Below are 24,969 nucleotides of genomic sequence, written 5' to 3' on the forward strand. Positions count from 1 at the left end.
TAGGATCTTGTGTTATATGACATTGATTACAATTGCAGAAATAATCCCAAACAAGTCTCACACAACCAAACTATTCTTATATTCCTTCCCTTGCTCACCTCATTATTGTGTTATTCTAATTTGAGCACTGATTCTATCTTCTAATAGAAGTCATTTTTATATGCTCCTAGTCAAATATCAGAAGATGAAAGTATGCTCGTAGAAGTAACAATAGGAAGTCTAAATTCGTAAATGTAACACACCAAGAGTCGATGCTTAACAGACTGAGCCACCCCGGCGCCCCTAGAATGGGATTTTATAAAAGGCCCTCAGAAGATATGGTAGTGGGCAGGGGCATTGTTTGGGAGCAGGGAGAAAAAAGATCTTCATTTTCTCCTTCCTGGTATTTTTGTCCAAGGACTGGGGCTCCAAGCTCCAGCTCTGTAGAGCTGTAGGGCTCACGCCCTCACCTGGTCGATCCTCACGCCTTTCTCCTGATTCCGCAGCTGCCTTCATCACCTGCCAGACGAAGCCAAGCCGTTGCCGGGATGCAGCCGCGCTTGCTGGAGGTGGGCGGAGCTTGGTCAACAGCCGGCGCTGTTGCCAGGCCCTGGCGGCTGTCATCCCCAGCGGCTGTACAAACGGAATTTTCCTTCCTGCAGCTGCGCCTTAGCACTCACCACTTGCCTGTCTCCGCTCTCCATGCGGGGCTCATCTGAGGCTTTCTATTCAGACAGTCATTGATATTCCCATCCTGTTGTTGGCTCCTGTCAATGGCGGAATGGGGAGACTTTCGCAGAATAGGCTGGGGAAGGACCAGGTGCTTTTCCTGTTTGCCTGGATAGTGAGAGGTGGTATTTTTTAAAAGCAGGTTTCTTAAGCAGTCTCTGGCCTTTTTTTCTTTTGCTTCTGCCTTTTATTCTTCAATCTTCCTATCTTCTGCCGGTCCTCCCTCCTGCCAGACCCTGGATGAGGCATTCTGGATTCAGAGATGACTTAGTTGAGATCTCAGTTTAGTGAAGGAAACAGAACATGACCCAATAACTTCAATACTGTGTGCTGAGTGCTACAATTGACTTATTTATGTATATTAAGTATTTGTTAAATGAAAAAAAGAAAAGAATGAATGTTAGGGCGTAGAGGAGGGAGGCATAGTCAGGAAGGGCTTCACAGAAGTGGTGGTGCCTGAGCTGCATTAGGAAAGACTGGTTAAAGTCATGAGTACCTGCTAATAATCAAGTACCAGGATTGGCCCTTTTACTCGAATACTCATGACAATGTGATGAGGTAGATAGTCCCATGTTACAGAAGAAGAAGAAAAACCTCAGGGAGATTAGATAAATGATCAGACATCATAGATCTGCAAACGGGACCATCAGGATTCTAAACTAGCTCTGTGTGCTGCAAAGCTTGTTCCACTGCACGATGCTGCAAGGCATGGGGAAGGGTACCCCAAGTAGAGGGAATAGCTTGGCAAAGGCTTGGAGGCACACCAGAGATGACATATAGGTTAATTTTCTGGAGCTGTTGGCTGCCGTGTTCTCTAGTTTCTAGTACTTTCCAATGTGCTCACTGTGTCTTGTAGGAAAAGCAAGTGGCAAGTGAGTGTTCAAGTTTTTCCCCTAAATTGTCTAGCAGAGTTTGAATCTCAGCTCTTCTGGGACAGGCTGTAGAGCCTCTGTTTCCTCATTTCTTTAAGTGAGAGCATGATTCTTACCTTGTAGAGTTGTTGGAATTCAAAGCAATGTGTGAAACAATCATTACAATTGATTTGTTCAAGGTGACTTTAGGATACCCAGGACTAGCTCATGATGGAGGAGTTGGTTGAATCATCAGGCAAAGGGAATTTTAGATAATTGGTTGGGGGAATGCCTTCCATCCTTCAAGAAATGAGAACGCTGGCAGAAAGCCTACTGCTAGCCTGTTTCAAATTGGCCAGATGCTATTTTGGAGATGAGAAAAGACATTCTATTGACAGTGTAGGGAGAAGATAAAAACCAAGGAATAGGAAAACTGACCCCACTCCTGATCAGGAACAGGGGACAGGCAAGCCAGCCAGGTGTCTGCAGCTCTCCAGAGAGCCTCCAGCCCTGGCAGAGTCCTACAGATTCTGGGACTCAGGGGGGGGGATGGAGAGAAAGTGCTGATGGGCTTTCAGGCTGAATCACACTCATTAAAACAACAGTCAAGTGTTTGACCTTGGATTATGACTCTGTTTTTCTCAGGTCCCTGGAGCTGGCTGTTTTCAAGAGAAGAAATGGGGTCATCTGCTCAGAGTTGGTCCTGATATTAAGAAACCTTCCCCTGTGGACAGCTGTGCAGGAACTCATATAATGTGCTGTCAAGGGTGGGAGTGGGGGAAAGATTCTTCTCAATGTATAGATATATTAAGTAGTTATGCTATTGATTCCTTATGGCCTTTCAGCAATAAAGAAGTGGATGGCTTTTTCACAGAAATCCTCAGATATTATAAACATATCTTCAAAATAAATCTTCACTTAGAAATCATAGGTTTTGGCAAGCTCCTGATGCCCCACTCTGCTCTGCTAGCTCAGCCTGCCCACCTGCACCCACCATAGCCACCATTCAGCAGCTAGTAGGAAGATGGTGCTTTAGTGCTTAGTGGAGAGCAAAGGTTTTGATGAATATATGTAGGAAGTGGGAGTGAGATTGGCTCTGCAAAAAGTGGGTGCAATGGCCAAACCAGATTGTATCCTCTTTTCTGACAGCAAAACCTCACCATAAAAACTGAGAGCACTCTGGAAACAACAGAGTTTTCATGTAACCTGGGAGAGAAGTTTGAAGAAACTAAAGCTGATGGCAGAAAAACTCAGACTGTCTGCAACTTCACAGCGCATTGGTTCAACATCAGGAATGGGATGCGAAGGAAAGCACAATCACAAGAAAATTGGAAAATAGGAGACTGGTGGTGAAATGTGTCATGAATTCGAGTCTATGAAAAAGTAGAGTAAAAAATTCCATCACCATTTTAGACAGAAATTAGCTGTGAGGATGAACAAGCTCAGTTCAGTGAGCAAATCTCTATACTGCCTTTTTTTTTTCCTTCCGTTACTGTGTTCAATTATCTTTATCACATTTTACATCCAACTGTTTCAAGGTGTTGCTTTAATTAGGATCATCTCTTTGGTTAGTAAATAAATGTGTTTGTGTTAAAAAAAAAAGAAGAAGAAAGAAATCATAGGTTTTGAGCTTATGAATCTATAGAACCTCTTCATTTTACACCTGAGGAAACCGAGGCCCAAAATGAAATTGACTTGGGGTGCCTGGGTGGCTCAGTGGGTTAAAGCCTCTGCCTTCAGCTCACCTCATGATCCCAGTGTCCTGCTATTGAGCCCCACACTGGGCTCTCTGCTCTACAGGGAGCCTGCTTCCCCCTCTCTCTGTCTCTGCCTGCCTCTCTGCCCACTTGTGATCTGTCTGTCAAATAAATAAATAAAATCTTAAAAAAAAATGAAATTGACTTCAGGATATTGCATAGATAGGGGCGCCTGGGTGGCTTAGTCTGTTAAGCATCTGCCTTTGGCTTGGCTCATGATTCTGAGGTCCTGAGATCAGCCCCGCATAGGTGAAGGGGAGGTCCCTGCTCTCCCTGCTCAGCAAGGAGTCTGCTTCTCCCTCTCCCTCTGCCCCTCACTCCCTGCTCCTGCACTCTCTCTCTCTCTCAAGTAAATAAATAAAATCTTTTAAAAAATATTACATAGCTATGAAGATATTAAGTGGTGAACCAGGGGTTCAAATTATTTGTTTCTAAATCAGAACATCTGCTTAATTATATTTCTTTCTTTAAAATAATTGGTGTCATGAGAATGTTCCAGACATTGTATTGAGGACTGTTTATAAATGATCTCACTTAATTTTCTTCAAAAACTCTGCAAAGAATGATTAACCCCACTTTACTGATAAATAAACTGAGTCTCATTAAAGAAATTGCATGAGATTGTTTTGCTAAAAAGCAGCTGAGGCAGAAGATAAACCCTTATGGGTCTAAGAATCTAATTGGTTCACAATTTAAGCATAGCTGAGCACAGCACATTCACTAGCATCTTTTTAATATCTCTTCCTATCACCTGGCAGGAGGCTCCTTGAAGAGGAACTGTAACAGAATTAGAGGGAGGGGGTTGCCTTCTACACCCAATCAGTACAGAAAGCTCAGTGTTGTCCCTGGGGTGGGTTGAATGCTAAGTGGAAAGGATGCTCTTTCACTTATCCATGAAGTGGTGTGAGGAAGCATCAGAGGTTGCATCAGAAGCAATCTCTGATGAATCCTCTGAGTTTCCCAGGCGGGGGAGACCCACTCTGTGCTGCTCCTGTGTGTGTGTGACAGTAATGTTCCTCTATCACCATGGCAACAACCAATACACCCGCATCCCACAAGAGGCCAGAGCTGCTTTGTGGGGAGCTGTGGTCCAAGCTGGGTGGGAGGAGGTGTGGGGTGTATGGGGGAAGGGGTGTCTCATTGGCTTGATTCTTTTCGCTTCAAACTAGCTTGTTCCTGGGAGGCAGGAATGTTTATATAGGATGCCAAGCCTCCTAAGTCTGCAGGGTTTGGGGCAAAAGGAGATGATAGGGAAGCTGAGGAGAGGCCAGGGGGGCACATTATTTCTTGTATGGTTTCCAATGAAATGCATTTATTAGGCAAGCTGCTGCTGAATGGCATCTTTCTAAGGGGCCTGCCAATATACTCTAATGGGGAATCTCATGGGTTTTGTAAGCAACCAAACCTGCCTTATAGCTCTTCAATATTTCAGTTCTAAGATGTTAGTTAGTATAATGTCTTTGAAGTTCAATTGCTTTAATGGTAAAAAGGGGACATTTAACACCTCCCTTGGGGGAGATTTAATGAGATAACACACGGGCAGTTTCTGGCATGTGGTCGGCATCTCATCAGTTGTAGACATTATTATGTCCCTAATATTGCCAGAGAAATGGGGACTTGGCAAGGGGACCATCTCTGACTCCTTTAAGTCAGGGGAAGACTTGGAATTAGAATTCATTCCATCCATTTCTCCTGGGTGCCTCTGCTTCTCTCTCTTTATCTCTCTCTCTTCCTAAAGCCATGCTCAGTGTTGGCTCCCCAGACTCATCCCCTGTATTCCCTTGCTCAGCCTGGTGACATCAGGTGCTTATTTTCCTCTGTGGGTCTCCACTCACAGAATCTCACAACACTAGACCTTGGGGATCACTCGGCTCATTTTCCAGGCCAGGAAATGAAAGCTCGGAGAGAGAAGTGCATTGTTCAAGGTCACCCAGGAAGGTAGAAGCAATTAGCTGAAATGATTGTTGCATATATTTTAGCAGGTATGACTAAGCCTGGGAGTGACTGCAGAAGATCTACCTCATGCTTTCCATGAATTCTCCTGGGTGTGTAACTTTAGGATAAGTATGTGTGGGGAGAGTCCTTTTTTATATTTCACTTGTGGTGCTGGCGAGTTCTGTGATTCCCCTGGCGTCAGAAATATTAATAGCTAACATTTGCACAGGGCTTTACTGCTTATAAAATACACTCATAGACTTGATCTTATTTAGTCTTCACAATAGCCCTTCAAGGTCATTATGATCATCATGACTTTCTTTTACAGATGAGAAAACTGAGGCTAGAAGTGATTTGTTCAAAGTTACACAGTTACCATGAGGTTGATTTAGGAATTAAACTTATATTTGTGTGATTCCTAATCATAGCAAACCGGCCCAGCTGACATGGCCATCTTTGGAGAATTCAACATCAGGGACAAAGCTGTCCTCTATCCAGAGGCAAATGAGGAAGGTTATCCATAGGGCTGATTATCAAGAAGGGTCACCTGAATGGTGACAAACTCAACTCAATTGTATTCTCCGAATTGCTTTGTGGAAAGCAATATTGATGCTTTTTCTGGTTAACCTTTTCACTTTCAAAGTGTTCCCATATTATCTCCTGAGAGGCCCAAGGCACACCTGTCCCTCCCTGTTTACGTAAGAGGCCTAGAGAGCTGAGCAAATTTTTGAAAATCACAAAGCCAAGAAGAGATGGAACTTAACAGTTTCTGGAATTCCAAATTCCTTCTACATCTCTTTAGGGCAGGTGGGCCTGAATGGGGTCCCCCAATCCTGAGAAGTGAGCAAAGGCCAAAGGAGGCATGTTCTAGCATACTTCCTTGTTTGAGAGGACACCTGGGCAACAAGTGTTTGGTCAGGTGGCTTGGTATGCCAGCTTTTCCTTTAAGCTGTTTTTGATCTCTGCCTGCCTTTCTCCCTGTGAGCATTCTCTGCTGCATTGTTGTTCAGGGGAAGAGAGAAATCAGAGAGGTGATAAAGCATTTAAATTAGTTCCTGATTTTAGCAGGATTCTTTTATCTGTAGTCGCCAGATGTGTGCCTGTGTTTACAATTCAGTGGGAAGATAAAGATTATGCAAGGAAGGGGCTTACAGAATCCAGGGCTTCTAAAACTGGTAGAGACTCCTGAAATTCTGATATTTGGCTTAGTTGGACCCTGAGTGATTCAGAAAAGCGAGGGAGACCCTTCCACCAATTGCTTTGGGAGAAATGCCTTCTACCTAGAGATGGGAATGACTGGTTGGTCTCAGAGAAAGACAGAAAAGGCCTGAACAGTGCCAGAATTGTATATTTTATAGAATTTCCAAGCCCTGTTTCTCCTTCAATTCCAGAAAAAAGGCAGGACATAAGATAGAATGAAAGTGCTATATTCTTCCTGCATCTGGAACCTGGATTCGCAGGTAGGGATAAAGGAAAGATTTTCATTATGGCTCATTAAAAACACAAGCCCAGGGGCGCCTGGGTGGCTCAGTGGTTTGGGCTGCTGCCTTCGGCTCGGGTCATGATCTCAGGGTCTTGGGATTGAGCCCGGCATCGGGCTCCCTGCTCCGCGGGAAGCCTGCTTCCCTCTCTCTCTCTCTCTCTCTCTGCCTGCCTCTCTGCCTACTTGTGATCTCTGTCTGTCAAATAAATAAATAAAATCTTTAAAAAAAATAAAAATAAACAAAACAAAACAAAAAAAACACAAACCCACTTATAAGTGTGTCTTTGCATGCTGCACCGACACTTCTTGGCAAGAACTTAGCATATAGAAAATACTAGTTTAAGCAGTTGTGATTTACAGTTATGCCAACTAATCAAAATCTTCTGCTCATATACAACTGATTAATGACAATACATTCCCAATTATAAGAAAATGGTCTATTTTCCCATAAGAATAATATTCTTTTTAAAACCTACCAGAAAGTAACAATAAATCCATGGAGTATTTGATAGATATTTTTCAATGGTCTTGTAGGCTTCCATTGTATCAATGAGGGAATCTACACCAAAGGAGTTCTTTGGGCATATTTTGGTCTAGCACCCAAGACTGGGATACCAAGTGTGTGTTAGATGTTGTATCAGGCTTTGTAGAACATTTTGAGAGGAGAAGAAGAAGAATCCCTCACCTTGAGGTACTTGTTACCTAAAAAGAAACCTGGATAGACACTAGCAACATAAACAAACAAGTACAACCTGCAGAGCCTTCTTACAAATATGTAAGGGCATGCTTCAGACCCGGAACTCTTCTAAGGTTCAAAAACTATAGTGATAACACAGGTGAGGTCTTTGCCTTCAAGGAATAGATCAATACATTCTCACTACTTACCCAGTTTAGCTTCCCTGTCTTTGCTTTTCCTAGCCTTTCTGTCTTGATTGTTTTCTCCACCCTGTCCTGGGTATCCGAATTCCATCATTTCATAAGGACTGAGTCCTACCTCCCCTGTGAAATCCTCTCATCCCTCAGATCCTTTCTTCCTCTGACTCTCTCTCTCTCTCTTTTTTTAAAGATTTTATTTATTTATTTGACAGAGAGAGAAAGATCACAAGTACGCAGAACAGAAGGCAGACGTAGAGGGGGAAGCAGGTTCCCTGTGGAGCAGAGAGCCGGATGCGGGGCTCGATCCCAGGACCCTCAATCCCAGGACCCTGAGATCATGACCTGAACTGAAGGCAGAGTCTCAACCCACTGAGCCACCCAGGTGCCCCCTCCTCTGGCTCTTTTAACACTCACTGCCTGCTCCACTTTCTGGTCATTCACCAACTGCTCTGCTATTGCTGGTTATGTGTTCACATGTTTACAAGTTGTCTTCTTAAGGGTGTAACTTGGGTTTTATTTATTCTTGAGTATTCTTTATCCATGAGTGCTTAGCATAATAACCTGCATGTATTAGATACTCACAACATGTTTTTTAACTGGTTGATTTAAAAATACAATACATTCACTACTAGCTTCATGATTAAGGGGAATTACTTAGTGAAATATGAAAAAAAAAAGATAACCCAAACATCTGAAAAATTGAAGTGATAAAAGTATATGAAGTCCCATCAAGAGATTTATCCTTTGGAAAAGATTCATCTGATACTCTAAAAAATACTTATAGGAAGGGCAGTACATTAAACTAAGTTTATTTAGTTATTAGTGAAGTTATCAGTTTTATTCTCCAATAGACAGACACAAGAGCTGAGTTGGATAAGAGTACAGTTCGTCTCTCAAACAGCTGAGTCCTTAATGCAGGCCAAGGACCATGCTTCATGCTGAAGTCCAAGATGGCTCAAACATAATCCTCTCCTTGAAAAGCATATATTCAAGCCACCAGAATATTTTATTATAAATTTTTTAAGGGGCTATGACAAAACCAGACACAGGTTTTGTCTACTGTGAAGCACTTTGTCTATCTGAAACACTTAGTCTACCGTGGAGGATTGAGGGAAGGCTTCCTGGAGGAGTCATCAACTAGCATTCCTCAAGTCCTTCTCTGCCAGAGTGCCTTCCCTACTTCTCTGTTGGTAGTCTTTTAGCTGCTTTAAGACCCACTTCAAATGTCACCTTCTCTGAGAAGCCATTCCTAAACCTCATAGGCAGAATGCATCCCTCACTCCTTGGTGTCCCTAAACCACTTAGCCCAACAATATTACAGCATTTCTCACATATTATTGTAGTAAATCGTTCCTGTGCCTATCTTCCCTGCTCTCTGCTCTCATAGATTGTGAACTTCCCACAGACAGGATCTACTTTGCGTTTATATCAGTCTATCAAGCACTTACCACTGCCTGGCACGAGGTGGATGGGAAGACCACTGTATTATTATAGCTGGCTGGAGACCTCTTGAACATCACTGGGTCTCTGGCTCAGAGCCCAGTTGTGCATCTATAGGTCCCAAGTTTGTGCCAGCTGGGAGGCAGGACTCAAGAACTGCCTGTCAGTATTAGTGACAAGATGTTCACTGATTCTGTTTAGTCCAACAGATACATACTGAGAACTAGTTCACATAAGAATAAGAATCTAGCCACTGCTACTAGAATATCTACTGTGTGCCAGGTGCTTTATATACACAATCTCATTTATTCTGTGTAACAACTTTGAAAAGTTTTATCTCCGTATAGCATAATGTATAAACTCCTTGAATCACTATAATCACCTGAAATTAATGTAACATTGTGTGTCAATTATACTAAAATAAAAAAATTTTAAAAGCATTATCTCCTTTTATCAGATAGGGAAAAGAGGCTCAGAGGCTAATTTGCCTGAGGTCACACATCACCCAGAGTGGGCTGAATGTAAAGTACTATATCTGCTGTGTCCTCTTCCCATACAACACATGGATTAAGTATATATCTCATGAGAGGTGAAAACAAAGATCCAGAAGTCAAAACAGATTTAGGGAGTGCACATGGAAAGGTGATAATCAGGTCTTCATGGAGGTGGAAACAGATCTAGCCAATTAATGAACTGGAAAAAACATTTAGAAAGATTTTTGAAGAGATAAACTTCTTGATACAATAAAGGACGCATCACTGCCTATCAGGGAGGCAAGCACAGAAAGGGTGGGGGACCCTTAGATACCCCACTTGGGGGGAGGGGTCTCCAGCCTTACGCACGGTTTTGCCTCTCTGGTCCATGAGGATGGGAAGAGAAGGTGCTCGTAAGTGAGCCATCCCTAAAGGGCAGGCACCAAAAATGCGCCCACAGACCCAGTGGAAGATCTGTCAAATCTCTGTCACCAAAAGGATGAAGGGGTGGGGGTGGGGGTGGGGGGTGGGGGGTGAGGATGTCTTTCTCACCTAATATTGAGGAGGGAGTAGTTCTTCTTTTGTCTCATCATATGAGTGTGTGTTGTGTATGTGTGTGTGAACGCGCGCGCGCGCGCGAGTGTGTGGGCAGATTATTCTTTCCTCCATCACCTGGAGGTTGAGGAGATGGCACCTTTCTCCCAGCTTTGGGAAAAGAGGTGGTTCTTTACTTTCCCATTACAGGGAGTATGTGAGTGTGTGTGTGTGTGTGTGTGTGTGTGTGTGTATGAGTGCGCGCACCAGGGGAATGGGTCCATTCTCACCTCAGGCTGGGGAGGCTGACACCTCTCTTCCTTCGAAAGGCAGTGGGGACAGTTTTCTTCGCCTCCATCTCTGGGTGGGACAGTGCTATTTTATCCCCAACCAAAAAGGTTGTTGGTGTCTCGGCTCCTTTTTTCCTGTTCTCGGGGAGCAAGGCTGGCTCCCACACTCTCTCCACAGAACTCCGCTCAGGTTGCAGGAGACCTGGCAACCCCCCTGCCCCCAAATCTCCAGAGTAGGGACCCCACCGCTAAGTGCGGGGCGCTCAGGCAGCGAATAGGGGGCGGTGCCGGCTCTGCGGCGAGAGGCGGGGCGAAAAGTGGCTCCGCCTCCGGCCCCCGCCCGCTCCCTGGCGCGCTGCCCCGCCAGCCCGGCCCAGTGCACCGCGGCTGTCTGCTGGGATCGCGCGCCGCGAACCCGGTCGCAGCCGCCTCAGCTGCCTCAGTCCCCCAGCCACCGCCGCCTCAGTCTCGCCCTCCTCGCCGTCCGGCCCCGCCGCCCCGCGCGCCCCCAGCCCCTCAAGCCAGATGATGAACTTCCTGAGGCGCCGGCTGTCGGACAGCAGCTTCATCGCCAACCTGCCCAATGGCTACATGACCGACCTGCAGCGGCCCGAGCCCCAGCAGCCGCCGCCGCCGCCCCCCGGTCCGGGCGCGGCCTCGGCCTCCTCGGCGCCCCCGGCCGTCTCGCCGGGCCCCGAGCGGAGGCCGCCGCCGGCCCCGGCCCCGGCGCCCGCGTCGCATCCCGCGCCGCAGGCGACCGCGGCGCCATCGGTGGGCAGCAGTTTCTTCAGCTCGCTGTCCCAAGCCGTGAAGCAGACGGCAGCCTCGGCCGGCCTGGTGGACGCGCCCGCGCCCGCCGCCGCCAGGAAGGCCAAGGTGCTGCTGGTCGTCGACGAGCCGCACACCGACTGGTAGGTACCCGGCCGCCGCCGCCGCGCGGTGTTCCCGGGGCCTGCCGGGCAGCTGGAGGCCGCGGGGAAGGTGGTCCCGGGCGCCAAGGAATCGTTCCTGACACCTGAGAGGGAGGGTCTGCATGGTCCCCCTGTGGGGAGATGTTGTTGGTGGTGGGGGTTTCAACGTTGTGTCTGTTGAGGGGGGTGGTCTGGAAAGGTGATTCCTGAGGTGAAATATTGCCTCGATTCTCTCAAATCCCTCACGACACGTAAAAGAAGGAGCTACTTTATGCAACACGGAAGAATCCTAAAAAAAAAAAAAAATGAGTTTTGTTTGTTTGTTTGTTCTTGAAGGGAGGGGGCAGAAAGAACAGACTTTCAGCCTAGACACGTAGAAGCTCAGGTGAGACATTTAAAGCCAATACAAAAGATTGTACAATGTTAGGCACGGAGTGAATTTGCGGTGGAAATGAGTGTTTTGAGGGAGAGGGTGATGGGGGTAGTTTTCACCTGGCTGGATGAAGGCTTGTATCAGTATTGACATCTACGTTGGTCAAAGCACGGATATGAGAGCCCAGGTGTATGTACTTGAGCTTGCTGCAGAGGAGCATGGCTGAGGTCCGTTTAAGAATAATAAAATGCTTGTGTTTTTTGAAGCAGGAAGGGGATTTGTGGTTTTTAAAATTTGTTTTTGTTTTAGTGTAAAAAAAAAAAGTGTGTGTGTGTGTGTGTGTGTGTGTGTGGCGGTGGGGTGGGAGGACGGGGAGAGTTGTGAAAGTGAAGGTGGTTTTTTCCAGCTGGAAAGATGATGACTGAGGTAAAATATTCTGGATCATTAAAGGGGTACAAACAAATAAAAGGATCTACCTTAATGCAGTAGACAGCAACTTGGAGAATTTCTTTCTCTCTCTCTCTTTCTTTCTTCTTTCTTGGGATATTGCAACTTAGAATGGTGAGGGCTTCTGGAAAATGTTACCTCTAGTTAGTAAAAGCATGAATGGGGTTCATTCAAGACAGATCAGGTTAAAGAGGTTCTATGTCATGTAGCAGGAAGTTGGCCCAGGGGATGGTTGGGGTTGGTGGTGATGGAAGAATTGACTGGTGAAGGGCTTGAAGAAGTGAAGAGGCAAGAAGTCTGGGTTGCTTCTTCTTCAGGAATATGGGAAGGATTTTATTTTTTACTTTCTCAGAAAGGTTGAGGTAAAGAGCCTGGACCCAAGTGCTTCCTCCTGAGAGTGAGGCACAGAGGGACCACAGAATTGTTTTTCTCCATTTCCTCTTTTGGCTGCTTTACTGCTTTTTCTCTTTCATTTTCTCACAGGGAGACTTGGAGGGAGGGAGTACTGGCGTGGGTGTAATGGAAGTGAGATGTAGATACGGAGATGCACTCCTGCTGGCTCCTAATATGACCATTCTGAATAGTCATTTGGGTGACTTGTGTAGTTGCCTTTTCTCAGAAAAATGGAGTAGAAAATCTTAAGGGACCTTTGTTAGGAAATGACAGAGGCACTGGCAAGAGTGTATGAGGAAAATATAAGAGTATATGATGGTACCATTGGTAGTCCCATAGGAAGATTATTCTTAGTTTAAATTACAAGTGCTTATTAAATGGGAAAGGTAGGTAACTAAGTTTCATTGAGCAACTGTTATATGTCAGACCCTTACTAGGTGCTCTTATATATGTCTCATTAAATTCTAAACACAAAACTGAGGCTTACAAAAAGTGAGTAACGTGTTCCCAGTCATACAGCCAGCAAATAGTTGACCTAAGATATGAATTAGGCCCATTTGACTCCAGTATTGCCATTCCACTATGCTGTATTGCCTCACAGTATATATAATAATAATAATATATTATTATTATTGCCAATAATGTTTGCCTTATTATTATATTATTGGCAATATTAATAATAGGCTCCCTCTACAGGGTAGGCAGAGTAGGGGCCTTACCAAGAACTCACATTGAAATTTAGAGACAAAATGGAGACATGAACAGTTAAAAAAAATTATTCTACAATTATTATTTCAGACCAGTGTTTTAGGCATTCAGTAAATAGAGTGATTGTGAGAGCCAGAGTTATTGGAGAAAGCTTTATAAAAGATGAGTTTTTTTTTTTTTTAAGATTTTATTTATTTATTTGACACACAGAAATCACAAGTAGGCAGAGTGGCAGGGGGAAGCTGGCTTCCTGCTGAGCAGGGAGCCCAATGCAGGGCTCAATCCAAGGACCTTGAGATCATGATCTGAGCCGAAGACAGACACTTAACCAACTGAGCCACCTAGGTGCCCCTAAAAGATGAGTCTTGAAGAAAGGCCAGGAAAAGGAGGAGAGAAATGGGAATATTGGTGCTTCGTTTTTTATGCAAGAATCTGACACTCATGTACCTTGCTTGTCCTGATCTGTTCTGATGAAGACATTTGTTTTGGGTTTAATTACCAGTTAGGTACCAACAGGTAGGAAGATATTCATTTGTATGGGCATGATGTAGCTGCTGAGATTTGTGTTTAGCACTAACTGCTTCTTTTGCTTAGGATTCAAAACTCTTTTTGGATAGTGTTTTTCTCTAGGAAAACTGCCTGCCTGGCATGAACCAGAAAATTTGCCTTGCCCTGGGGACTAAACTTCTGATGGAAGTAATAGAAGCCATTTTCCTTTGGGCTGACTCCCAACTGTTTTCTGATTTTCTTTGTAGTAATAACATTGATTTATTAAAACTCATAAACCCAGTTTGAGTCTAGTGCTTGACGGCATTTGATGGCTTCTCTGTTTCTATGTTTAATAGCATCTCTCAGGATTGCAGATTTTGTTTTCTTTCTTGCCTGAATTTGCTAAAAGCATCTCAGATAAATATTTTTGAATGGTTTTATTGAAAGTTCTCTATAAGTTAAGGAGCAGGTGTCTGCTTATGACAAGCACAGTGACTTGAAAAGGTGCTTTTTCCTCTAATGGCAAATTTTAGCAAATTTGTCTCACTGTTTAAGCTATCTATCTAGATAGCATTCAGTGAACAGGTGTCATATATGCCCAATATTATTTTCCTGATGCTTGAATAGGAAGTCAGAGTGTAGCTTCCTGGTAGAATTTAAGAATATTGGTCCCATTTGAACTATAGATTGCTAAAATAAAGAGGGTTTTGAGAAGCATTTAAGTAATTGGAGATTTAAAAGAGGGGCTTAAAGTTGGCAGCTTCTCAGAGCAACCTTAATATATAGCAGATTCCTTCAAATTTTTATCAGTGTAATTGTGGACAATGGAATTTGGGGACTTTTCCACAGACTAAGTTGATGGGAAAATTGGAGGTTGTCTGTCTCTTGTTTAAAATGTGTTTTCATTGGTTGCTTGAGATCTTTAGATTAATTGCATGGTAAAGAATCATTGAAAAAATGTATCTGCTCCACTAAAAAATGAAATCCCTTATTAGTAATTGTTACTAGTATTTTAAATATATATACGTTTTGCCTGAAATGCGTGTCTTCTTTTAAGGTTCATACCTAAAGTGCAGTTAATATTGAACTCTAATTATCTTTGTGCTTAAACAAGGAACAAATGTCTATTTGTATGTTGTTTTTTTTCTGCATCTTACACTCTCACTGGTGAAGAGGTAAGTTTTCTCTCAGATTTTCCCCTGCCTCCATTTTCAGCAAATCAATTCCACTGACCAAGTGATCTTTTCCATCTCAATAGCATGTCTCAATGTTTGATTTGAAAATCAGCATAGCACAGACATTCTAGAGATTATCTGATGTTCTGGGGACTGTAGATATGGTAAGTCCACAGGTGTTTTATTGAGCACCTTCTTATTATGGGGTGTATATGCTAAGAAAAAGGAGTTGTAGTATGTCTTTGAAGATTTTTCTGTTCAAGTGGACAAATAAGATAACACACTTTTTTAAAAAAATTAACATATAATGTATTATTTGTTTCAGGGGTACAGGTCTGCGATTCATTAGTCATATTTATATAATACCCTTGCTCCTTATAACACATACCTTCTTCAATGTCTATCACCCAGTTACCCCATCCCTCCACCCTCCTCCCCCGAGCAATCCTCAGTTTGTTTCCTATGATTAAGAGTCTCTTGGGGTGCCTGGGTGGCTCAGTGTGTTAAAGTCTTTGCCTTTGGCTTGGGTCATGATCCCGGGGTCCTGGGATCGAGCCCCGCATCAGGCTCTCTGCTCAGTGGGGAGCCTGCTTCCTCCTCTCTCTCTCTCTCTCTCTCTGCCTGCCTCTCTGCCTACTTGTGATCTCTATCTGTCAAATAAATAAATAAAAAATCTTAAAAAAAAAAAAAGGAGTCTCTTATGGTTTGTCTTCCTCTCTGGGTTTCATCGTTTTTCATTTTTTCCTCTCTTCCTCTATGATCCTCTGCCTTGTTTCTTAAATTCCATATCACGTATCAGTGACATCATATAATTGTCTTTCTCTGTGACTTATTTTGCTTAGCATAATACCGTCTAGCTCCATCCACGTTGTTGTAAATGGCAAGATTTCATTTTTAATGGCTGCATAATATTGCATTGCATATATATATACACAACATCTTATTTATCCATTCATCTGTTGTTGGATATCTGGGCTCTTTACATAGTTTGGCTATTGTGGACATTGCTGCTATAAACATTGGGGTGCAGGTGCCCCTTTGGATCAGTACATTTGTTTCTTTGGGGTAAATACCCAGTAGTGCAATTGCTGAGTCTATTTTCAACTTTTTGAGGAATCTCCACACTGTTTTCCAGAGTGGCTGCACCAGTTTGCTTTCCCACCAACAGTGTAGAAGGGTTCCCTCATACTTTTTTTTTTTTTTAAGTTTACAAAAACTACCCCTTTTATTCAAAGAATATAGTCCTTGGATCAACAGTATTGGGATCAAACAGGAACTTTTCTTTTTTTTTTTTATGGATTTATTTATTTATTTTCGGTAGAGAGCATAAGTGGGAGGGGCAGAAGGACAGGGAGAGAGAATCTCAAGCAGACTGTACACTGATTGCTGAGCATAACCTGGGGCTTGATCCTGAGACCCTGAGATAACCACCTGAGGGGAAACCAAGAATGGGACACTCAACTACTCAACCCACTGTACCACCCAAGTGCCCCAGGCAGCTTTTTGAACTACAGCTTATCAGGTCGTCATACCTACTGAGTCAATTTGCATTTGAATAAAATGTCCAGGTGATTTACATGCACATTAAATTTCAGATGCACTGAACTAAAGGATATGTGATTAGTGCTAAAGGTGTGGCAACCACACTACTATGATTTATTGAGCCTTTGCTATAGGGGAAGCGTAATAAGCTCTTTACTAATATTGAATCTCTGCCACAGCACTGTAGTACTTTAGAAGTTCAAAAGAGTGAAAAATGGATGTGGGCTACAGTGAGAAGGGAGTGCTTCATGCAAGTATCAAGATTTGAATTGAACTTTGAAGATTTTGTATCAAAAGAGATAGGTTTGACTCAGTCCAGAGAGTGGATAGTAAAAGGAAAGTACAGTGGTAGAAAAGAGAGAGACCATGAAGAAACTGGACTGATGCATTATCTAGGCAGCACCTATTTTCCATGCTTTTATGGTCTGTCTTTGGACATATCATTAAGAATAGGGGATTTCAAAGTATAGTAGTCTGGACCAGTGCTTGTGAGAGACTCTAGAACAGTATTTGAATTAGAACTTGGGGGGAAAACTCAAGTGGAATTTGAGGCTTCTGTCTATTAAATATTTTATCTGTATGCCCTGTTTCTGACTTGTGAACACAAACATACTGATTCTACAAAATTGCATTGTTCTTAATAGCCATAGGCTATAGCTTAGAATTTTAGATTAGTAGAGCTGGAAGATCTGGGTGCTTTACAAATGGAAGAAATATAATCTGAAGAGGGAACATGACTTGTTCAGGGTTACTCAGCTAGTTAATGACAAAACCAGAACTACAATCTAGAACTTCAGTCTCTCTACTAAGCTTTTTACCCCAATTTACCCTCTATTTTACTATCTTTCTACCTTCCTTTTATCTTTCTCCATTTCAAGGATTGATAGGGACTTTTTACTTTTATAATTATAACATTTGAACTTGAAAGAACCTGAAAGAGCAGTAGTAGTGCAGAGAAATGGAATGATTTGGCCAAGCTCAAATAAGAAGTTGGAGAATGAGGACTAGAATTTATATCTTCTGACTCCAACTCAAGTTTCTTTCTATTCTCTCTCTCTTTTATTATTTTTTTTAAACAACTGATAATTTATTTAAAAGATTGATTTAGGCATCTGCAATGGTGACTTCAGCCTTGACTCCTGCCTCCATACTGATGGAAGTAATTTGCTTAACAATCTCAGAAGGACTGTGCAGATCAATGAGTTGCTTGTGGATCTTCATCTGAGAACAATCCCAAGTCTTAGAACCTTAACCACAAGCAATTTTTCTTGTAGTAGTGATTCTCAGAATCTTGGTAGGTATCAGAACTAGTCCTTTCACTTTGAGATTCTTTTCCTTTGCGCCTGTGATCAGGTTAGTATACACTGTTTCCTAAGATTTTAGGTTGCAGCTGAGTAGAGTATTTCTAAATTGGTGAATCGCCATCTCTGGTTCCAGGGTGTCTTCCCAGTGCCTTTAAAAAATATGACTGTGGAGCGGCTTCCTGACTGACTTGTTTCTGGAGGAGAGCAAACAAGGGTGAGTCGGGAGCAAGAGCAGGGCATCCAGGACTCCACTGCAGCTGCGACCATGTCTTTCTCAAAGATGTTTTTTTACTCTTAAGTCACTCTTTAGACAGGTCCCTCAAATATAAGCCTTTTCTCCTTAAAAATACTGTTTTTATCTATTTCTTTTAAAGATTCATTGTGGAATGCTTAATAAATATTTTAAAAAGAGCCACATGAACACCACACTAGAGTCACACGGACCATTGCCTTATCTTATATGTTACTGTTTCAGCCAAGGTCATTGTAAAATGGTTGAAGGAAAGACTGTTCGAGAGTCTGGTAATCAAAATCCAACAATATAATAAAGTTAGTAGGACAGTGGTACAATGATGACCTTCTTTCCAGGGGCACATTTTTACTGTAGTGTTCCTGTCTACCTGAGATTGCTTCCTGTCTTTCTATACCCAAGTTCAGATCTATAATTATGTTAGCAAAAAGTAGTGGAGGTCTAAACAGTAAGTGTTCCAGAATTATATACCTTCCCTCACATTGGTAAGACAGTTTTTTTTTTTTTTAAAAGATTTTATTTATTTATTTGTCAGAGAGTGAGCGAGTGAGAGCTAGCACAGGCAGACAGAGTGGAAGGCAGAGTCAGAGGAAGAAGCAGGCTCCCTGTGGAGCAAGGAGCCCGATGTGGGACTCGATCCCGGGACGCTGGGATCATGACCTGAGCCAAAGGCAGCTGCTTAACCAACTGAGCCACCCAGGTGTCCCTGGTAAGACAGTTTTAACTGGGACATGTTTAGTGCAGTTGAATATCTAACACAAGCCAAGTGCTGGGGATATAAGGATAAGTTTGGCATAGGCCTTGTTTACTAGAATCTTCCCACCCAGTAGGGGAGAGGACAGACATTTAAGTAAGATTTATTATAGGATGGTAATTAATGGGCATTAAGTACTATGGGAACAAAGAGGTGGGCTGTCCTAGGAAATGAAGATATGTTAGAAATGTTGTACTGTTAAAAATGAGCCATTGTATATCCTTAGGTAAACCACTTTGCCTCTTTGGATTTTGATTTTCTAAAATCTGTCAGTTGATAGGATTGAAAAAGACACTAAGATCCTTTACAGCACTACTTATTTCCATGTTACAGTTTATGTGCTATTTTCTTTAAAAAGCTTTATAATTTACTCTATGGCATAAGGCTTGTAAATCTTTGGAAAAAGAGGCCTACGTCAATAAATGACTAAACATGTTTTTGATGAAAAGCTCATCTTTGAGTACGCTCCATTTAGTACCTCTTTCTTACCTCCTCATGATGGGAACTGGGGACTTGTGGTTAAATTCCTGTCTTCCTGATAGATCTAAGAACTTTTGTAAACATATGTTGAAGTATTGGCTGACAGAGTTCATCTCTTGATCCCTGCCATGTACACTGTGCTGCTGATCAGTTTATACAACATATGTATACACATTGTCTCATTTTATCCTCACAGTGATCCTGAAAAGTAGAAATAATATTTCATAGACGAATAAACAAACTCATGAAAGTAATCATTTGCCCAGTAATTAATAGCTGTTAAGCTGAAATGTCAGGTTCTTAACCTAAATTGGTAGAGTCCTGCACACATAAGACAAATTTGCCAGCAGAAAAATTAGATTACTTTTTGTTATAAAAAAGGTTTCTTTTGCAAAAGGATTTACTGCATGATTCACTTAAATAGTAAGCACCCTACTGCTTTTGAAATTGCTCACTTTATAAAAATTTTATATATACACATGTATATATGTATATATATACATATAAATTTATGTATATATACACATAAAAATTTTATATATACATATGTATATACATATATATGTATATATACATATAAATTTATGTATATATACACATAAAAATTTTATATATACATGTATATATATGTATATACATATGTATATACATATATATACATGTATATATACATATGTATATACATATATATGTATATATACATGTATATATAAAATTTTTATGAAGTGAGCAATACATATATACATATGTATGTATATATACATATACATATATACATATATATATGAAAAATATATTTTTCAGGATCATATTCATTACAGGGAGTGACATAGTTAAACATGGTTAAACATAGTGGCCTCAGTATGGAGAGTTGCATCCTGTTTTTGGTTTTTAATGGTACTCACACTGTGTTTGCCCTTCTGAATCCTGTGAATAAGATCTTCTACATACTTCTTGGTGGCATTGTCATCCTTTGTTTTAGCTTTCTACGTAGAAGCAATTGAATACCAGAAGGCTACATATAGCTTTCTAGAGAGAAGAGAAGATGACGTAAAGGGCATTTCTGTCCTGCAGATACTACTTCTGTGCAGCAGAAGGAAGTAACTTATAATAGGGCAGGTGACCTTCGGAAAGAATAAAGTGTACAAATACCATAGATTTCTGAACTCAAAAGATGCCCATGCAACATAAATAAGAATTACAGAAAGTATACTGGCTTTGGTGTTTGTTGCTCAGTAGTAGGCATTTCTGAAGTTTAATCAGTTTACATAAAATTGTAAAGCAGATTATGATTATATTCAATCACTGCACCCTTTTCTTCTCTTTTCAGGACCATGAAACAATGTGAACATACAGGATTGAGGCCCAGCCCCACCCTTAACTATATGACCCTATCAGAGTTACAAAACCTCTCTGAGCCCCTTTTCCCTCTATTTGACACATTTTTCATTGGGGAATTACCATATGCCAGACACTGTTCTAGGTTCCAGAATAACACAGACAAAAATTAGTTCCCATATGTGTGAAATGGAAGTGAAAACATGTATATCCCATAGTGATGTTGTGAGAATTGAATAAAATAAGGTTTTGGAAAAGCACTTTGTAGAGGGTAAAGAGCCTTATCTTTGTTCCTTTTTTTGATTTCCCTTATGGTGTAATTTTATTGTCTATTTTGCACACTTCGAGGATGAAGAATATTTTTATTCTTTTTTAAATTGAAGGCTACTTCTTTAAAGCAAAATTTTTGAAGACTTTTTTTTTTTTAAGATTTTATTTATTTATTTGACAGAGAGAGACACAGTGAGAGAGGAACACAAGCAGGGGGTAGTGGGAGAGGGAGAAGTAGGCTTCAGTCTGAGCAGGGAATCTGATGCGGGGCTTGATGCTTAATGACGGAGCCAGCCAGATGCCCCTTCCTTTGGTATATTTTGAAGGGAAATATAATTTTAGCTTTTTTTTTTTTTTAAATAAATGTCTATTTTAATGTTTTTCACAATAGAATAAATGCTTCTCTTGATGACTGCAGATACATAAGGCTGTTTGGTAGTATCCAGAACCACCACAGGAATGGTTGTTTTCCTGATTGGTGTGTAGTCTTCAGTAATTATAAGGAATTACTTGTCTCGAACTGCTGTCAAACCAGCAGGACTGCATTTATGCATCCATCATTTTCAGGATTGTTGGTAACCTGGGCATATTTTCCCCAAATAACTTTGCCTCCTTGTGTCACAAGGCCCAACTCGCTCACGTTCACCTCAATTACAGTACCTTTGGTAATAACACCCAAAGTTGTATATAGTGGGGATGAAGGATTTTTTTTTACACCAAGTACTGGCAGGCAAAAGGTGGCTTTCAATTCAGGATGTGTTACATGGGCCTTTTGAAACGTAAGCCCATTGGTCTAATGAATCTTTCATATTTAGGTGGTTTTCAAGTAAAGCCATCTCCAACAAAGCAGACTTTAGTGACCATTCTTTTCCATGCTTTCTTCTTTCTCTTTCTTGTTCGAATAACTTTTAATACTTCTGTTTCTCCCTGGGCTCGAACTTTGGGTAAAGGAACTTCCCATTTTCCCGCTTTCTCTTTTCGTTTTTGTTTAATCATATTAGAAAGTACTTTAGCTCGAGACTGTCCCTCCCTGTCCAGTAGATATGCAGGTACTGCTCCTTGTGGAGTCTTTTCATCATTCTTTTGTTTGGTGTTTCTCTTTTCATGCATCTTGATAGTCTTTTTCATCTGTATTTTCTCAGCATGGTGCTGTTTATGGTAGAGCTTAGCTTTCAGACCAGTCATCTTTTTTGCCTTCTTTGAAGGTTCATGAGCCTCTCGACCTTCTTTCTTTCTCTTTTTCTCATGGTAATCCAAACGATAGCCATAGCACTTCCAGTGTAACTCAATATATTCATTTTGTGGCATGGTGATGGCTGCAGAGCTGTGGGGTGCAGCTGTTGGGGCTCAAAGAAGATCTCAGTTTTCGGATCTCCCAGACCCACGAACTAACTCCACGCAAACCACGATGGGAAAGAGAGATTTTTTTTTTTTTTAAATAAGAGAGATATTACCTATTAGACTCAGCTGATTAACAGTTATGGACAGGACCACATAAATCCTTATTTTGTTTAATAAATAAATTCTAAAATAGCAGTGCTTCAGTTTCACTTGTGACTAATTAGGGAAGGGGGAAATGAAGGAAGAGAGAATCAGAATGGCTTTAAAAGTTATGTTTGGGGATGCCTGAGTGGCTCAGTGGGTTAAGCAGCTGCCTTCGGCTCAGGTCATGATCCCAGCGTCCTGGGATCGAGTCCCACATCGGGCTCCTTGCTCAGCAGGGAGCCTGCTTCTCCCTCTGCCTCTGCCTGCCATTCTGTCTGCCTATGCTCGCTCTCTCCCCATCTCTCTCTCTAATAAATAAATAAAATCTTAAAAAAAAAAAAAGTTATGTTTGTGCAGGGCATCTGGGTGGCTCAGTTGGTCAAGCCATTGCCTTCGACTCAGGTCATGATCCCAGATTCCTGGGATCAAGTCCTGAATTGGGCTCTCTGCTCGGTAGGGAGCCTGCTTCCCCCCCTCTTTCTCTGTTTGCCTCTCTGCCTACTTGTGATCTCTCTGTCAAATAAATAAAATATTTTTCTTAAAAAAAAAGTTATGTCTGTGTTCTTTTCTCCTATTCAGTCTATCTTTCACATTGCATTCAAAGTATTAAACAAAAGCATCCACAAATCTTGTAATTTCTTTTAATGTTCTTCTCTAACACATTTTTGCTCATGAAGCTTATTTACAACATGCTCCAGTTTATCTTTTCAGACTCATTTGTCACTACTCTCTCTTTTTTAAAAAGATTTTTTTATTTATTTACATGACAGACAAAGATCACAAGTAGGCAGAGAGGCAGGCAGAGAGAGAGGGAGAAGCAGGCTCCCTGCTGAGCAGAGAGCCCAATGTGGGGCTGGATCCCAGGACCCTGGGATCATGAGGTGAGCTGAAGGCAGATGCTTTAACCCACTGAGCCACCCAGGTGCCCCTGTCACTACTCTCTTAATCCTAAACTTTTGCTATATCCTGGGTTACACTCTTCTAAACACATACTTAGCTTTTAGGATTCCATGTGATTATTTCACAGTTCCTTTAGAATGTTCCTATTGTTCTCTGTCTTACCTCAATGATCATTTTCTTTATTCCATTCTTGAGGATACTGTCTTGTTTTAAAAAAGACCCATTCCCTCCTCCATGTCTTTGCTCTAAATTCTACCTCTTCTTTTCCCTTCTGTTCATTCTTTCATTTTCTGCTGGTTGTTCTGTCACTGCAAATAAAGAAACAAGCAAAATCTGTTCTCCACCTTAGTCACTCTTCCAGATGTGAAATAGAAGTCTCACTCTTATCTCTACTCCCTTATCCTATATTTCCCCCTCTGCACTAATGGCTTCTACTCTATAATACTGATTGTTCTTGCTAAATCCAAAGGAAGGTGTCAGTCTATACTTTCATGGATTGGTTTGACACTTTATCCTCCATTTGGAAGTCCCTTCACTTCTGAATATGGCAATCTTTGTTCATATCTTTTTAAAGTTCCTTCTCACTCTTTTTGTTCTTTTTCTTTTCTTTTTTTAAAAGATTTATTTATTTATTTGTCAGAGGGAAAAAGAGAGAGAGAGAGAGAGATCACAAGCAGGCAAAGAGGCAAACAGAGGCAGAGAGAGAAGCAGGCTCCCCGCTGAGAAAGTTGCCTGATGCGGGACTCCATCCCAGGACCCTGGGATCATGACCTGAGCTGAAGGCAGCCGCTCAACCAACTTGAGCAACCCAGGTATCCCTGTTCTTTTTCTTTGATTACCTCATTAAATATAAGTGTTCCTAAGGGCCCCATCTTCTGCCCACTTCTTTGTTCACTCTACACACATTCCCTGATCCATCTCCTCTCAAGATGTCATTTATCTTCTAAATGCAATCAGTTCCCACACCTCAGCCTTCAGAGAAGAACATTGTCCTGATCTTTACGTACATGTTTAGTTGCCTGCTGTATTTCTCCATTTGGGTGGTTACAGGCAACTCAAGGTCATTTGTTCCAGTATTGAATTCCTTATCTCCTCTATTCTCTGTCTCAACTGAGGACACTGACTGTTGCCTATTTCAAGTTCTCATTAATTTCACCTAGAACTCTTATAAGTTTCATAATGATTTCTACTTAATAGCTTGAATGAACTATTTAAAATACAAGTCTGACTCATTCACTCCTTTGCTTAAAGCTTTTCATGTCTATCCCGTGTCTGATTAGTAAAGTTCATCACCTTCCCATGATTTGACCTGTGCTTTCTTCTTCAGTCTCCTAACCATTTCCATTCCTAAACTTCAATTTACAGCAATATTGAACTATTGAACTAACACACATTATGGCATTCCTTCCCCTTGTCTTTGTTTATGCTGTTCACTCCACATGCAATTGTTGTTCTCTTTTCTTCCTTTTCTTGACTGAACTCATATGTACCTTTTGAGACTGAGATGAATATTTCTCTTTCAGAAATTCTTCTATTACCCCTGGATATATTGGGCATTTCTGTCCCCTTCATGCCCTCCTTCAGTCATATGGCTATCTTTATCACCGGACTCAAAACAATGATCTATTTGTGTGATGAAGAATTCTTTGTGGCAGGCTTAATGTTTTATTCATTTTTATATCCTTAGCATCCAGCAATGTCTGACACATAGTTTAAGTTCAATAAATCTTTGCCAAATTGAGCTAAGGAGAGAGAGATCCAGAGAATGACAAAAGGGGTAGAAGGGAACAATGGTGAGAAAAA

The 24,969-nt window shown here is 41.7% G+C and overlaps 1 protein-coding gene and 2 pseudogenes across 3 annotated transcripts in view; 1 reads left to right on the forward strand and 2 right to left on the reverse strand.

Moving 5' to 3' along the window:
* The first annotated feature begins 10,698 nt into the window (after window positions 1–10,698).
* SYN2 (synapsin II) overlaps window positions 10,699–24,969 on the forward strand; it is a 210,345-nt gene continuing 196,074 nt past the window's right edge. For 2 of the 3 annotated variants that reach the window (XM_045063325.1, XM_045063324.1), the window contains exon 1: window positions 10,757–11,258. In XM_045063325.1, the coding sequence (XP_044919260.1) occupies window positions 10,873–11,258 (386 nt within the window). In that variant the 5' untranslated portion in view covers window positions 10,757–10,872. Of the gene's footprint in view, window positions 11,259–24,969 lie in introns of all 3 variants that reach the window. The other variant, XM_013052398.2, reaches the window with a different exon arrangement.
* Window positions 17,490–17,956, reverse strand: LOC123387227 (annotated as a pseudogene).
* On the reverse strand, window positions 21,138–22,104 carry LOC101688687 (annotated as a pseudogene).

This window comes from Mustela putorius, unplaced genomic scaffold (assembly GCF_011764305.1).
Source record: "Mustela putorius furo isolate JIRA1106 unplaced genomic scaffold, ASM1176430v1.1 tig00003850_pilon_pilon_pilon, whole genome shotgun sequence".
Lineage (NCBI taxonomy): Eukaryota > Metazoa > Chordata > Mammalia > Carnivora > Mustelidae > Mustela > Mustela putorius.